The sequence below is a fragment of the Chrysemys picta genome, chromosome 1 (genome assembly GCF_011386835.1).
Source record: "Chrysemys picta bellii isolate R12L10 chromosome 1, ASM1138683v2, whole genome shotgun sequence".
Lineage (NCBI taxonomy): Eukaryota > Metazoa > Chordata > Testudines > Emydidae > Chrysemys > Chrysemys picta.
In genome coordinates, this window is record NC_088791.1 from 221,486,699 (window position 1) to 221,500,999 (window position 14,301).

Below are 14,301 nucleotides of genomic sequence, written 5' to 3' on the forward strand. Positions count from 1 at the left end.
GGACCCAGGCTAAAAGGAGATTAGTCTGTAAAAGGGAGCATTCTGGAACTGGTGAGGATCTTATCTGTATTTAGTTTGATTAGACATAGATTTGCACATTTTATTTTATTTTGCTTGGTGACTTACTTTGTTCTGTCTGTTACTACTTGGAACCACTTAAATCCTACTTTCTGTATTTAATAAAATCACTTTTTACGTATTAATTAACTCAGAGTATTTATTAATATCTGGGGGGGCGCAAACAACTGTGCATATCTCTCTATCAGTGTTATAGAGGGCAAACAATTTATGAATTTACCCTGCATAAGCTTTATACAGGGTAAAACGGATTTATCTGGGTTTAGACCCCATGGGGAGTTGGGCATCTGAGTGCTAAAGACAAGCACACTTCTGTGAGCTGTTTTCAGGTAAACCTGCAGCTTTGGGGCAAATAAAACCCTGGGTCTGTGTTGGAGGAGATGTGAGTGTCTGGCTCAGCAGGACAGGGTGCTGGAGTCCTGAGCTGGCAGGGAAAACAGGAGCAGAGATAGTCTTGGCACATCAGGTGGCAGCTCCCGGGGGTTTCTGTGATCCAACCCGTCACAGCCTCCATTTATGGCCACTGACAGCTTCAGCAAAAGCTTGACCAGATGAGTTCTTCAGAATAGTGAGCAGTTTCTTAAGCTTCCTTCCTGCACCTGTTGAGGCAGCTTAAGCATCTTCTCTGCAGCTCAGTGCTCCAACTTGCCTCCTTAAATACAGCTTCACATTGTGCTGGATCCACTTTATTGTATGAAACATACCACTGAAACTCAATCACACTCTCATTGAACTTAATGGGAGTTTTGCTAGTCAACTGAAGCATGACTGGGACCTGTGTTAACTAGAGAAGGAGATAATATGATAAATATCAAGTAGGGATCAGATCTTTTCCAACATTTTGTGCATTGATACTCATTGCCCTAGCCCTCAGGTGCATCCAAGCTGCACTTTGGGTAGGACCAGAAGGAGTGAGAGAGCAAACGCTCTGGGTGAGAGGACAGAAATGGCTCTTCCAGCACTATGCCACTTGGGGATTCCCATAGGCCAAGGTGGGCCAAATACCCAGCTTTACTGGGGCTGGGGCTTTGGCCCACTGATTAGTATGGGAGTCTCACATGTGGAGTAGCTGCAGGGTAAGGCTAGAGGTGAACTTCAGTAACTAGTTATGAAATGAATACAATATAACGGCCTATCAGAGGAACAAACCTGGTCAAATCCTCACAATAATCACATGCATCCATGTGATGGGATGCGACTCACTATTGTGGCACCTTCTGCTGGCTGTCCTGAGGATTAGCTCTTTTCACCAGTGTGCCTTCTTCTGGTGATGTCTTGCCACCATCACTTCTGCTCCTGGACCCAAGTCACTTCCAGGACCATAGCATCCTTTTCATGACACAGCCCTCTGGCTGTGCAACACTCTGTGCTTCCCCCCCTTCTGGGGGAACAGCAGTCCTCTGTCCAGCCACTTCCTCAGTGGCAAGTGGGGGCAGGGGGTACCCAGGCCTGCCTGCTACTCTGGGTCCCGGCCCAGAGACCCTGTAGAGGGCAGCCACATGCTGCATCCCCTCCAACCTCTCAGTCTATTTCCCTGGGCCACTTCCCCACAGTCCCAGGACCTTCTCCACCCTTGTCTCAGGGCCTCAGCATGCCAGTCTTACCAGTCAGCCAGGAGCTTGCTCTCACTCCCCTGACCAGCACTGCTCTGTCCAAGGTGCTAGTTTTCTTCCTCCTGTAGGGCAGCCAGTCCTCCCTCCTTGAGCTCCACGGAGAACTGAAGCTGCTCTGCTCTGCAGCCCTTCTTATATGGGCAAGCCCAGCCCTGATTGGCTACTCCTTGCAGCCCCTCTCTAATTGACTGTCTCCTGCGCAGCCTCCCTAGGGCTCTATTAACCCCTAATGGGCCAGTGTGGGGCAGACACCCCATCACAATCTAGTACAGAAAGAGAGGAATCATTTGAACAGATTATCAACATTACCTTATTAATAATAGGAATACCATGAATAGACACAGGGCCCAATCTTGAGCCTAATAAAATCTATGGCAAAACTCCGATTAGCAAGATCAGACTTCTAGTGCCTTTGATAAGGGAACCTGTAATGGGGTGACGACTCACTGCTGCGGCGCCTCCTGATGGTCATCCAGGAGGCTCTTTCCACTCAGGAGTGTCTTCTGCAGGCCTGTGTCCCACTTGCCACTGGCCCCAGTGTCCCTCCTGGACCCCGATGCCCCTGCAGCCTCACTGTGTCTCCCCTCCCCAGGGAACCCCCAACTCCCTATCCCCACCTCACCCTTTGACTACTGCCAGTCACCATCTAGCCCCCACTCACTGGGTTGGACTGCAGTATAATTGCCACTCATCATTGGCAAGGAGGGTCTGGACCTGCTGCCTTTGCCTACCCTTGGGCTGCCCTCTGCAACCCCAGTACCTTTCTTGGCCTTTAACAAGGCCTGCAGCCTGGGAGATTTCCAGGCCAGAACTCCCCAGCTCCTCTGGTCTTTCCCCAGCCCTGCTCCACTTTAGGTACCCTGCTCAGCTCCCAGCAGCCAGGCCCATCCCTCTCAGCATGTAGAGAGAGACTCTCTCACCTCCAGCCTAGCAGCCCCTTTATAGGGCCAGCTGTGGCCTGATTGGGGTGCGGCCTAGCTGCGGCTGCTTCCCCAATCAGCCCAAGCTTAGTGGTTCCCCGCCACAGCCCTCTTGCAGGGCTGTTTTAAGCCCTTCAGGGCAGGAGCGGGGTTACTCCCCCACTACAGGACCGCATAGCACTTTACAAACATGAATTTAGAAGTGAGTCTTACAGAAGTGTAAAGGGAGGTATGCAGAGGTAAAGTTAATTGCCCAGGATCACACAGTATTAAAGAATAAACTTCCTATAGATGAACAGTAAATATTATTAAAAGCTGAAAATTCTGTGAGCACTGAGGTTATGCATTTCACAGAATAGTTTCATATTACGCATTTTTAGCTACAGGGCTTTAAATATGCAAGGCAGAATCTTTGGAACATAAAGCTTTGTCACAGTTACATTAGATGAAAGAACAGGAGTACTTGTGGCACCTTAGAGACTAACAAATTTATTAGAGCATAAGCTTTCGTGGACTACAGACCACTTCTTCGGATGCTGTAGTCCACGAAATGATGAGTGGCTGTAGTCCACGAAAGCTTATGCTCTAATAAATTTTTTAGTCTCTAAGGTGCCACAAGTACTCCTGTTCTTTTTGCGGATACAGACTAACATGGCTGCTACTCTGAAACCTGTCATTAGATGAAAGGTACTTTCCATAAAACATCCCCATTCAATCAGCAAGGAAAATGATGGGCTAACCCCTTTCTATATACTGTACACCCCATCATCTCGAATGCTGTTATCAGTTAGCACTGCACTTTTTAGTCTTTGCCAGAAAAGGCCTTCAGCGTGTGGATTCTTAGGCCAGTCAAGAACAGAGCTCTTGCAGATCCTCCTTCTCAGCCTCAGGTACTGGGAATGCTGTAGCACCGGCTCCAGTAGAATAAACACAATCACATCTGTATTCTCATCCATTAGTCTCTGCAGAGCGATATAAAAAGCAATTTTAAAGTTCCCGTTTTTCACATATCTTTCAGTTAGAACAAATATTGTCTTTCTGCTGTGATGGATGCTCTGTGCAAGGTTGTCAATGACAGCCTTTCCCGGCTCCCAGTCCCTTTCCTCCAAACAAAGCAGAACGTGCTTGTCTCCGTTTTCCTCTAGACGAAATCGTAGCTCATTTATTACCCAGTCAGTTACTGTTGCATCCTGAGTATCATAGGCTATGTAAGCATCATAGAGAGCTTTGTCTGTGGCTGTAGATTTGTATCCTTTTAATTTTGCTGCACAAATATAGTAAGTATACCAGACATCCCAGTAAAAAAAATGTTTTGTAACAGCTATCAACATAATGTTAATAACAACAAAGAATGAAACATAAAATAATGTTGCCGCAACTTCCTCCAGAGCACAAGCATGCAGATCAATAGAGACAATGCTCTTTTTTCTGTGCTTATCAGGGATTGCACAGTTGACTTTTGTTGCTAGCTGTGGTATATAAATATTAGTTGTTTGTATCCATTTTATGAAGTCACTATTTTGGCAAGTGCAATCAAAAGGGTTGCCCTTTAACTTTAAATATTTTACACCTTGTATATGAACCAGTGTTGACTGGTTCATATATTTTAGCTTGTTGTTACTCAAATCAAGGAACAGAAGGCTGCCATTTGTATTTGAAAAGTCCAGAGCAATCTCTGAAATCCTGTTACCCCTCAACAGCAGAGACTGCAGGGACTGTTTGAATGAAATATGAACAGTTTTGAAATTATTTTGACTCAGGTCAAGCAGCTTCAAATATTTCAGTCTGGTGAGGTTTGCAAAGATAAACACTTGCAATCTGTTGTTGTTTAGGAATAGCTGTGTTAGGTTTGGTGGCAGGCTCAGGAATGCTCTAGTAGGGATTTTTAAAAGTCTATTGTGGGATATATCAAGGTATGTTAGGCTACCAAGATTCTTAAAAAAATTTATATATCTTTCATGTTTGTCGCCCCATAAAATATCAAGGCAATTTCCTTTAAACACTAATTCTTCAAGGGATTTGCTGCTTAACTGTCTGTCTGTCAGTCTGGAAATAGCATTCCAACTTAAGTTTAAAACCTTTAGCTGAGGAAGCTTTTCAATAAATGTCAGTCTAAGTGTGACTCCTGCCAGGCGAAAATAATGCTTGTTATGGGTCAGGTCTAACACTTCGAGAAGTTTCATTTCATTAAATTCAAAACCATAAGCAAAATCCAATTTATTATTTGATAGATCTAAATATTTGAGTTTGGTTAGGTTGAATTCAGTGCCATTGAAAGCTTGGTTAATACCATTTGAAGACAAATTCAAGCAGGCTATATCCTTAAAACTTTTAAACTGATTTGGGTTAATGAAGATGAGGCTGTTTGAGCTCATATCCAATGCTTTGCCATATGAAGAACACTGGGGTCTAAGAATGTAATACAAGAAACGGTCTATTTTTTTGTACTTTTGCATAACTGAAGGGCTCGGCTGGCCTTCTCGTTCCAGAGTTAGATGGCAATATTTTCGGAATGCCTTTTTTCCAACCTGTTCTAAAAGACAATTATTGTCCCCTACAAAAGGTGATATTCTGTTATCTGTTAAGTAGATTTCTGTCAGGTTACTAAAATTCTGGAATACAGCGAGATCAATTTGTTTAATAAAGTTTATCCCAAGATCAAGGATATTTAGCTTTTTTAGAGCAACTAAAGGTTTTAAGTGCTTTTCACACTCATAGACTCATAGACTCATAGACTTTAAGGTCAGAAGGGACCATTATGATCATCTGGTCTGACCCCCTGCACGCTGCAGGCCATAAAACCATCCCCGCCCCTTCCCTGGACTCTGCTGCTGAAGTCCCCAATCCTGTTATTAGTGACCTCAATCGGCAGAGACCCTCCTGCTAGAGATCCCTGCCCCATGCTGCGGAGGAAGGCGAAAAACCTCCAGAGGCTCAGCCAATCTGCCCTGGAGGAAAATTCCTTCCCGACCCCAAATATGGCGATCAGTAAGACCCCGAGCATATAGGCAAGAGTCTCCATCCTGACCCCTTTTAGCCATTATGCTATTTACCTACCATTGCTTGGTTTTCCTTGACAACTATGTTTTACCATTAGACCATTCCCTCCATAAACTTATCTAACTTAATCTTAAAGCCAGACAAGTCCCTCGCCCCCACCGTTTCCCTCGGAAGGCCGTTCCAATATTTCACCCCTCTAACGGTCAGAAACCTTCGTCTAATTTCAAGCCTAAACTTCCCCACGGCCAGTTTATATCCATTCGTTCTCGTATCCACGTTAGTACTAAGCTGGAATAATTCATCTCCCTCCCTTGTATTAATCCCTCTAATATATTTAAAGATAGCAATCATATCCCCCCTCAGCCTTCGCTTGGTCAGACTAAACAACCCAAGCTCCTCTAGTCTCCTTTCATACGACAGGTTTTCCATTCCTCTGATCATCCTAGTGGCCCTTCTCTGCACCCGTTCCAGTTTGAGTTCATCTTTTTTAAACATGGGAGACCAGAACTGCACACAGTACTCCAAATGAGGTCTCACCAGCGCCTTGTACAACGGAAGCAGGACCTCCTTATCCCTACTAGATATACCTCGCCTAATGCATCCCAAGACAGCATTGGCTTTTTTCACCGCCACGTCACACTGTCGACTCATAGTCATCCTGCGGTCTACAAGGACCCCTAGGTCCTTCTCCTCTTCCGTTACTTCTAACCAATGCGTCCCCATCTTGTAACTAAAATTGTTATTGGTCATCCCCAAATGCATCACCTTACACTTTTCACTATTAAATTTCATCCTATTTCTGACACTCCAATTCACAAGCTCATTCAAGTCTCCCTGCAGGATATCCCTATCCTCTTCCGAATTTACAACGCCTCCCACCTTCGTATCATCCGCAAACTTTACCAGCCTACTCCTGCAATCGGTTCCGAGGTCAGTTATAAATAGATTAAATAAAATGGGTCCCAAAACCGAACCTTGGGGAACTCCACTGGTAACCTCCCTCCAACCCGACAGTTCACCCTTCAATACGACCCGCTGCATTCTCCCCATTAACCAATTCCTTATCCATCTCTGGATTTTCAAATCGATCCCCATGTTTTTCAGTTTAACCAATAATTCCTCATGGGGTACAGTATCAAACGCTTTACTGAAATCCAGGTATATTAGGTCCACCGCATTTCCCTTATCTAATAAATCCGTTACCTTCTCAAAGAAGGAGATCAGATTCGTTTGGCACGATCTGCCCTTCGTAAAACCATGTTGTAAATTATCGCAATTGCCACTACCCTCCAGGTCCACACAGGTCTTGGAAAACATAACCTTTAATATATAATCGTTTTAAAGAGATTAGAGAAGAAAAATGTTGTGAGAGGTTTAGATACGATAAGTATACTTGTTCCTCAAAGTTGAAAGATAAGTCAAGTTCCTGTAAAGAAGTCAACTCCCGTAAGAATTCGCCAGAAGCTATTTCATTTTGTAAATAGTTAAATGCCAGGTGCAGCACCTTTAGCTGTGTCATGTTCTGAAACCAGATGGCTGGTACACTAGTAAGTGAGATGCTGGTGAGAACCAAAGTCTTTAATTTGTTAAGATTTTGGAAAGCAAATTGGTGTATTTGAATGGAAGAGTTTATAGTGCAGGGTTCACATGGAAAAGGGGCATTATAACATCTTGGACAGTTCCTGCTTAGGTCAAGAAGGTGCAAATTAACCAGTTCATTAAAATCACCTTGGCTGATTCTTGTTATCCTATTAAAGCCAAGATAAAGTTCCTTTAGAGATGAAGGCAAATTGAGGGGCACTCGGGTCAGGTTGTTATAGGAAAGTGACAGCACAGTCAAATTGGTGAGGGCCACAAAAGCCTCATCCTCTATTTCAAAAGTTTTTCCACAGGGATTGCTATAGTAACAGTTCCGATCCATGTAGAGTTCCTTCAGATTTTTGAGTTCTGAGAAGGTGTTGTTCTTAATAGAAACTATTTTGTTGGCATTCAGCTCTAATGAGGTTATACTAGGTGAGAGACCTTTGGGTACTTCCTGCAGGTGATTGTGACTGAGAGCTAATTTCTCTAATTTTGTTAAGTTTCTAAACAAGCCAAGAGGCTGTGCCATTGACTGATTTATTGCATTATAGTTAAGGTATAACTGCGTAAGATTTTGGAACTTCTGAAAGATCACATTAGAAACATTTTTAATACGGTTATATGAAAGTATCAAACAGGTAGCATTGTCATTTATTTCCAGTGGCACTGCCTTTAAATGTTGATGCCTGCAGTCAAAGATTATGGAAGAACTACTGTTTTCTACATGCACTTTACAAGGCACTTTCTTAGAAACCCAGGGATAATAGAAGATTCCAGACTCCACATGGCTCATGAAGAGTAAGCAAAGCAGTTTGTATGAGATGGCAGCCATTTTATCCTAAAAAACAAACAAACAAACGAAAAAAAACAGTAAGAGGCAAAAAGGCATCCTTCAAAAAGTGGAAGTTAAATCCTATAGAGGAAAATAGAAAGGAGCATAAACTTTAGTAAATGAAATGTAAAAATATAATTAGGAAGGCCAAAAAGAATTTGAAGAACAGCTAGCCAAAGATTCAAAAAATAATAACAATATTTTTAAGTACATCAGAAGCAGGAAGCCTCCTAAACAAGCAGAGGAGCCACTCTATGATTGAGATGATAAAGGAGTACTCAAGGACAATACGTCCATTTCAGAGAAACTAAATGAATTCTTTCCATCGGTCTTCACATCTGAGGATGTGAGGGAGATTCCCAAACCTGAACCATTCTTTTTAGGTAACAAATCTGAGGAACTGTCCCAGATTGAGGTGTCATTATAGGAGATTTTGGAACAAATTGATAAAGTAAACAATAATAAATCACCAGGACAAGATGGTATTCACCCAAGAGTTCTGAAGGAATTCAAATGTGAAATTGCAGAACTGCTAACTGTGGTATGTAATCTATCATTTAAAGCAGCTTCTGTACTAGATGACTGGAGGATAGCTAATGTGATGCCAATTTTTAAAAAAGGTTCCAGAGGCGATCCCGGCAATTATAGGCCGGTAAGCTTAACTTCAGTACTGGGCAAACTGGTTGAAACTATAGTAAAGAACAAAATTGTCAGACATATAGATGAACATGATTTGTTGTGGAAGAGTCAACATGGTTTTTGTAAAGGGAAATCATGCCTCACCCATCTACTAGAATTCTTTGAGGGGGTCAACAAGCATGTGGACAAGGGGGATCCAGTGGATATAGTGTACCTAGATTTTCAGAAATCCTTTGACAAGGCTCTCTCACCAAAGGCTCTTAATCAAAGTAAGCTGTCATGGGATAAGAGGGAAGGTCCTCTCATGGATCGAAGATAGGAAACAAAGGGTAGAAATAAATGGTCAGTTTTCAGAATGGAGAGAAGTAAAAAGTGGTGTCCCCCAGGCAGGGCCGTTCCTAGACATTGTGGTGCCCTACACAGCCCCACTCTCCACGGGGGGAAGGGGAGGCTGGCCCTAAGCCTCTGTGGGGGGGAGGCAGGAGCAGGCTTGGGGGCCAGGGTGGAAACCGCCCCCCAGCACGAACTGGCAGAGTGGAGCAGGTGGGGGACGGGTTGCTCCACTTCCTGCCACCCGCTGATTGCAGGACAGACCCGCACTCATGGGGCAGCAGGAAGTGGAGTGACCTGGTCCCAGCCCGCTCTGCTCTGCTCCCCTGGCTCCCAGCAGTTCCTTGTGGGGGGGGGAACCGTCCCCCAACAGTCACCGGCGGCGCAGCTAGGATCCGGCGGAGCGGAGCGGGCTGGGGCCAGGTTGCTCCACTTCCCGCCACCCAGTGAGTGCAGTGTGCGCCCAACCCCTGCTGCAGTCCCCCAGGACGTAGCTCAGGAGAAGGAGTGTAGTGGGGGGTGGGGCTGGGTCGGAGCAGGAGTGGGGGCTTTGGGGAAGGGGTGGAGTTATACATATTACAATTACTTGAAATTAAATGACCAAGTCCTCAGCTACACCCAGTATCCTCTGGCTACAGCTGAGGGAGGTGGGTGTATTTGCAGCTCCCCGATCCTGGAAGTGGCTAGGGATCAGTTTGCTTTCAATATAGTTTACAGCAGCCCCGCTCTAAACCAGGGTTTCCCAACCCATGTGTCTCTACCCAACATTGGGACACCAGAATGTGTCAAAGGGTTGTGTGGGAGTCCTGGCGCGGTGTTGAAAGGCAGCTCTTTGTGGCTTTGGTCCTGTGGGGCTGGCTGGGTTCAGCTCCCCACTCCAGCTGGGTTGTGACCTGGTGCTCTGGGCTGCAGTGCTGCTCAGGTTTGACCTGGACACCCTTCCATCATGATCACAGGGGGCCCAAGCCAAACCTGAGCAGCACGGAAACCCTGCAGGTCACAATGCCTAGAGTGGGGAGCTGAACCCAGACAGCCCCACAAGTCTGAAGCCACCACTCTGGTACGTTTGGTGTCTTTATTTAGTACTTGTTACATGGGAGTTCGGGCCTAACTTGGAGGATCTGGGGCCTAGTTATTTCAGTGAACTTAGGGCCTGGTCCAATGAGCATGTGGAGCACATGATCCTGTATATGTACAACTATCTTAGCCTTTGCAAACATTGTCAGTTCTAGCTGGGTATTTATTAAAGTTGTGAGTGAATTTAGGCCCTGGGGATCAATGCATTAATAGCTCTGGCATGGGCCATGTATAGTGCAGATACTGGGGAAATTTCTCCATTCAGCTCAGCCACTGTTCACCAAACTTCTGCTATACTGCCCCTATCTCTCTTGAGCAAAGACTGTTAGTCGTAGCAAGTAGACTGAATTATATGGTGGCTATACCTTGTTCAGAAATAGGAGCTAGATTAAGATCAGTAAACGTAGGGCCTGATCTCACATCCAATAAAGTTAGCCGGGTCTTTCTATTGAATCAATGAGCATGGGATCAGGCTAGGGTTACCATATTTCAACAATCAAAAAAGAGGACGGGAGGAGCCCCGCCCTAGCCCCGCCCCCTTCCTGCCCTAGCCCCGCCCCTGCCCCTTCCACTCCCTCCCACTTCCTGCCCCCTCAGAACCCCCAACCCTCCCCCCCACACCTTGTCCCCTGACTGCCCCCTCCTGGGACCCCTGCCCCTAACTGCCCCCCAGGACTCTACCCCCTACCTAAGCCTCCCTGCTCCTTGTCCCCTGACTGCCCCCTCCTGAGACCTTCCCCACATCCTAACTGGCCCCCTAGGACTCTACCCCCTACCTGTCCCCTGACTGCCCCAACCCTTATCCACACCCCCACCCCCAGACAGACCCCTGGGACTCCCACGCCCCATCCAACCACTCCCCACCCCCTGACAGCCCCCCTCCAAAACTCCCGACCCATCTAAACCCCTCTGCTCCCTGTCCCCTGACTTCTCCGATCCCTCTCCCCACCCCTGCCCCCTGACAGCCCCCCCCAGAACTCCCAACCTCCCCCCTCCCCCCACTCCTTGTCCCCTGACTGCCCCCTCTTGGGACCCCTGCTCTTAACTGTCCTCCAGAACCCCACCCCCTACCTAAGCCTCCCTGTTCCTTGTCCCCTAGCTGCCCCCTCCTGAGACCCCCCCCACCTGTACTCTGACTGCCCAAAACCTTACACCCCCAACCCCCAGACAGCCCCCCCCGAACTCCTGACCCATCCAACCCTCCCCCTGCTCCCTGTCTCTTGACTACCCCCCCCCAGAACATCCCTGCTGCTTCTCTAGCCCCCAGCCCCCTTACTGTGCTGCAGAGCGGCGCGCTCGGCAGCGGGGGAGGGGAGCAGGGTCGGAGCTCCAGACTGCCGGAGGCCCGAGGCGAACGGCCCCAGTGATCTGCGAATACAGGGCCAGCGGGGGGGGGGGGGAGGGAGGGAGGGAGAGGAGGGGAGTGGTGTCAAGTTGCAGGGGAGAGGAGGGGGGAAGTGAAGGAAGGGCTCTGGCTGCCGGAGCCCCGTGCGAGTGTCTCGATCCGGCCGGCTGCCCTGTCAGCGCGCGCTCTGCATGGGGGGGAAGTCCGGACATTGACAAATTCCCCCCGGACGCTATTTTTAACTGAAAAAAGCCGGACATGTCCGGGGGAATCCGGACGAATGGTAACCCTAGATCAGGCCCACAAACTAAAGTTGCTATATTAGCCGACTTTACCATTGAGCTCTTTTATTTGAGTATCGCTGACTAACACTCCCAAATTACACCTTTGGTTTTAAACATTCAAAACCTTCACATTCACCTCCAATAGATACCAAAAAGCAATGCGCAGCGCAACGTCATCAAATTAGCACTCTAGTACAAAGTCTTCATACTGCTTGGGTGCCCCCTGTGTCAACAGATCAACTCATCTCAGTCACACATTCAGAAAATGATTCTGCTTTAACAATACTGAGGTCACTTTTAATGTTTTGAATGTGAGTTTGATAAGTTGGTGTATGCACTGCTTTTCGGTATCTGTCCGCTGGAGGAGGAGATGAAAGCCTTATGGAGAGTGGTAGTGTCTTACCAATAGCGCTTTGGGCAATACAAAAGTGCCCAGGAACGTAGGAGACTTTTCCCCTGGCTTCTTTCCATACTTTTCACATTTTCAGGTGGTTGGGCGTGTCCTGATGCAACTTTAGCTACCATTATGTGACATTTTTGTGTTTTCTTTCCTACCTTTTATATATTTGTAAAATGAGAAGGCAAGTCATATCAGATTGCCTGGTAGCCTTGATGAATAATAAGGCTGGTGAGATGCATGGGAATATAAACTACAGTCAGTAGAGATGAAATTTGAACTCGTCTCTTTCCTAATTCAGGAAGCATTCAACTAGACTACAGGAATATTGGGGGGGAGCAGGCTTGCATATGTACGTGTGTGTCAGTCCCTGGCATCACTGAATTAATCACACAGCAAGCACAGATTAGCACATTTTTTTCAGTTATGTAGGAAATTACAAATCATGACACAGATGAAACTCTCTTATGTATAACTGCTTTTATATTAGTCACTAAATCAGGATCAACAGAAGAATGAAACACAGCTCCCAGAGTGGTTTTTGTTTTCTTTCAAAGAGTATCCAGAAAAAAGATGAAACAATAAGGTGAAAAACTTCAAAAAAGAGGGGTCATTTTGGAGCTCTGATTGTTCTTTCTGTATCAAACCAGTTTCCATCAAATCCCCAGGAAAAATACAAAGAGTTCAGAAAGTTTACTTTCTATGTTTTGTGTGTTGCTATTTTATTGAGAATTTAACCAAATCATTTTAATGCTCCTGTTACACTGAACACTCAATCTTAACTAGGGATTTGCAATCAACAACTCCATCATAAAATGTTTGCCCAGTAACTTTTTCCTAATCTGCCTACAAAAGTTAAAATTTAAACAATGTTGCATCTCTAACTCCATGACCAGGCGATTCACCAATGACCAACTCAGGACTCGGATAAGAAAGAGTGAGGGCCTGATTTTTAAATGTATTTAGGCATCTAAAGATACAGATAGTTGCCTATTGTGATTTTCAAAAGCACCAAGGTGCCTAACTTCCAATTTGGTGCCTGAGTGCTTTTGAAGATCCCATTAGATGTCTATCTACTTTATAAAGCTAGCTCTTAGAGTCTGATTCAAAATCCATTGAAGTCAATGGAGAGGTTCCCACTGACCTCAGTGAGCTTTGGATCAGATCAATATAGCACTGTTCCTTTGCTTTCCTTGTGAGCTCCATTCCTGTAACCTGAAATCAGCAGCGTATCTGCCCTCTCTTTGTGTGGCAGATTAAAGAAAAAAGGATAGAAATTGTAGCAGAATGGAGTAGAAAATCAAATGTTGGAGCTGACAGCCTTGACAATGTCTGTTCATTAAAGAATGAAAGATAAGCAGCAAAAATGATTAGCAGTGATAAAGTTAGAACAAAATGTTAATTTTAATACAATGGATATAGTAGTTTTTTCTAAAATCCCGAAGAATTACTAGATATTAACTAACTTTACAATATATATATGTGAGAAAATGGAAAGTTCTCAACTTATTCAAATAGAAATAGACAGTCTTATAACTGTACCACTTACTTACAGAAATGAAGAATTCTCACTAGTAGGAAGAGATACATCGATAATAATGTGTTCTTGCGGTAAAGAGCGTGTCCATGGAAATCAGTTGCAGAAGCCTGACTTGTACATCATTGGAGAGTAGCATAAAGTCTGCCTTAAAGAAATCCTTTTCTCCAGCATATCAAAAATCACTGCTGGCAAGAAATTAAATGTGAAATCCTCCATCTCCATTTATGTCCGGGTTTGGAAATAAACAGTTAATTTGAGCAGATAGTGCATGCTGCGTTTTTTCTATAAATAACAGGACTGTTTCAGAGTTAATAGAGACATACTTCTTACAAGTTTGCATTAAGAGCAGGAGTAGGAAGCCTTCAGAATTGGGAAGTGAAGAAGAGCTAAAAGGGAAGTCTCATGTTTTTAATGGAATCAAGAACTAAGAAACAGGAACAAGATGTTTTAAAGCAGGGGTCAGCAACCTTTCAGAAGTGGTCTGCCAAGTTAACTGTAATTTAAGGTTTCCATGCCAGTAATACATTTTAACATTTGTAGAAGGTCTCTCTCTATGTCTATATTATATAAATAAACTATTGTTGTATTTAAAGTAAATAAGGTTATTAAAATATTTAAGGAGCTTAATTTAAAATAAAATTAAAATGCAGATCTTATCAATTTAG

At 45.0% G+C, this 14,301-nt stretch overlaps 1 protein-coding gene across 1 annotated transcript; it reads right to left on the reverse strand.

The window, feature by feature from the left end:
• Positions 1–3,200: 3,200 nt before the first annotated feature.
• LOC135980749 (toll-like receptor 8) lies at positions 3,201–14,033 on the reverse strand. Its single transcript, XM_065580655.1, has 3 exons — positions 13,650–14,033; positions 6,911–8,030; positions 3,201–5,330 (listed from the first exon to the last, which is right to left on the reverse strand). The coding sequence occupies exons 2-3, from the start codon at positions 8,022–8,024 to the stop codon at positions 3,358–3,360; spliced, it is 3,087 nt and encodes a 1,028-aa protein (XP_065436727.1). The 5' UTR covers positions 8,025–8,030; positions 13,650–14,033; the 3' UTR covers positions 3,201–3,357.
• Positions 14,034–14,301: the final 268 nt, after the last annotated feature.

Coding starts and splice junctions, on each gene's coding strand:
- LOC135980749 (XM_065580655.1), bottom strand. CDS start 8,024: ATGGCTGCCATCTCATACAAACTGCTTTGCTTACTCTTCATGAGCCAT. Junction 5,331..6,910: donor TTATGTTTTCCAAGACCTGT/GTGGACCTGGAG, acceptor TGAGTCTATGAG/TCTATGAGTGTGAAAAGCAC.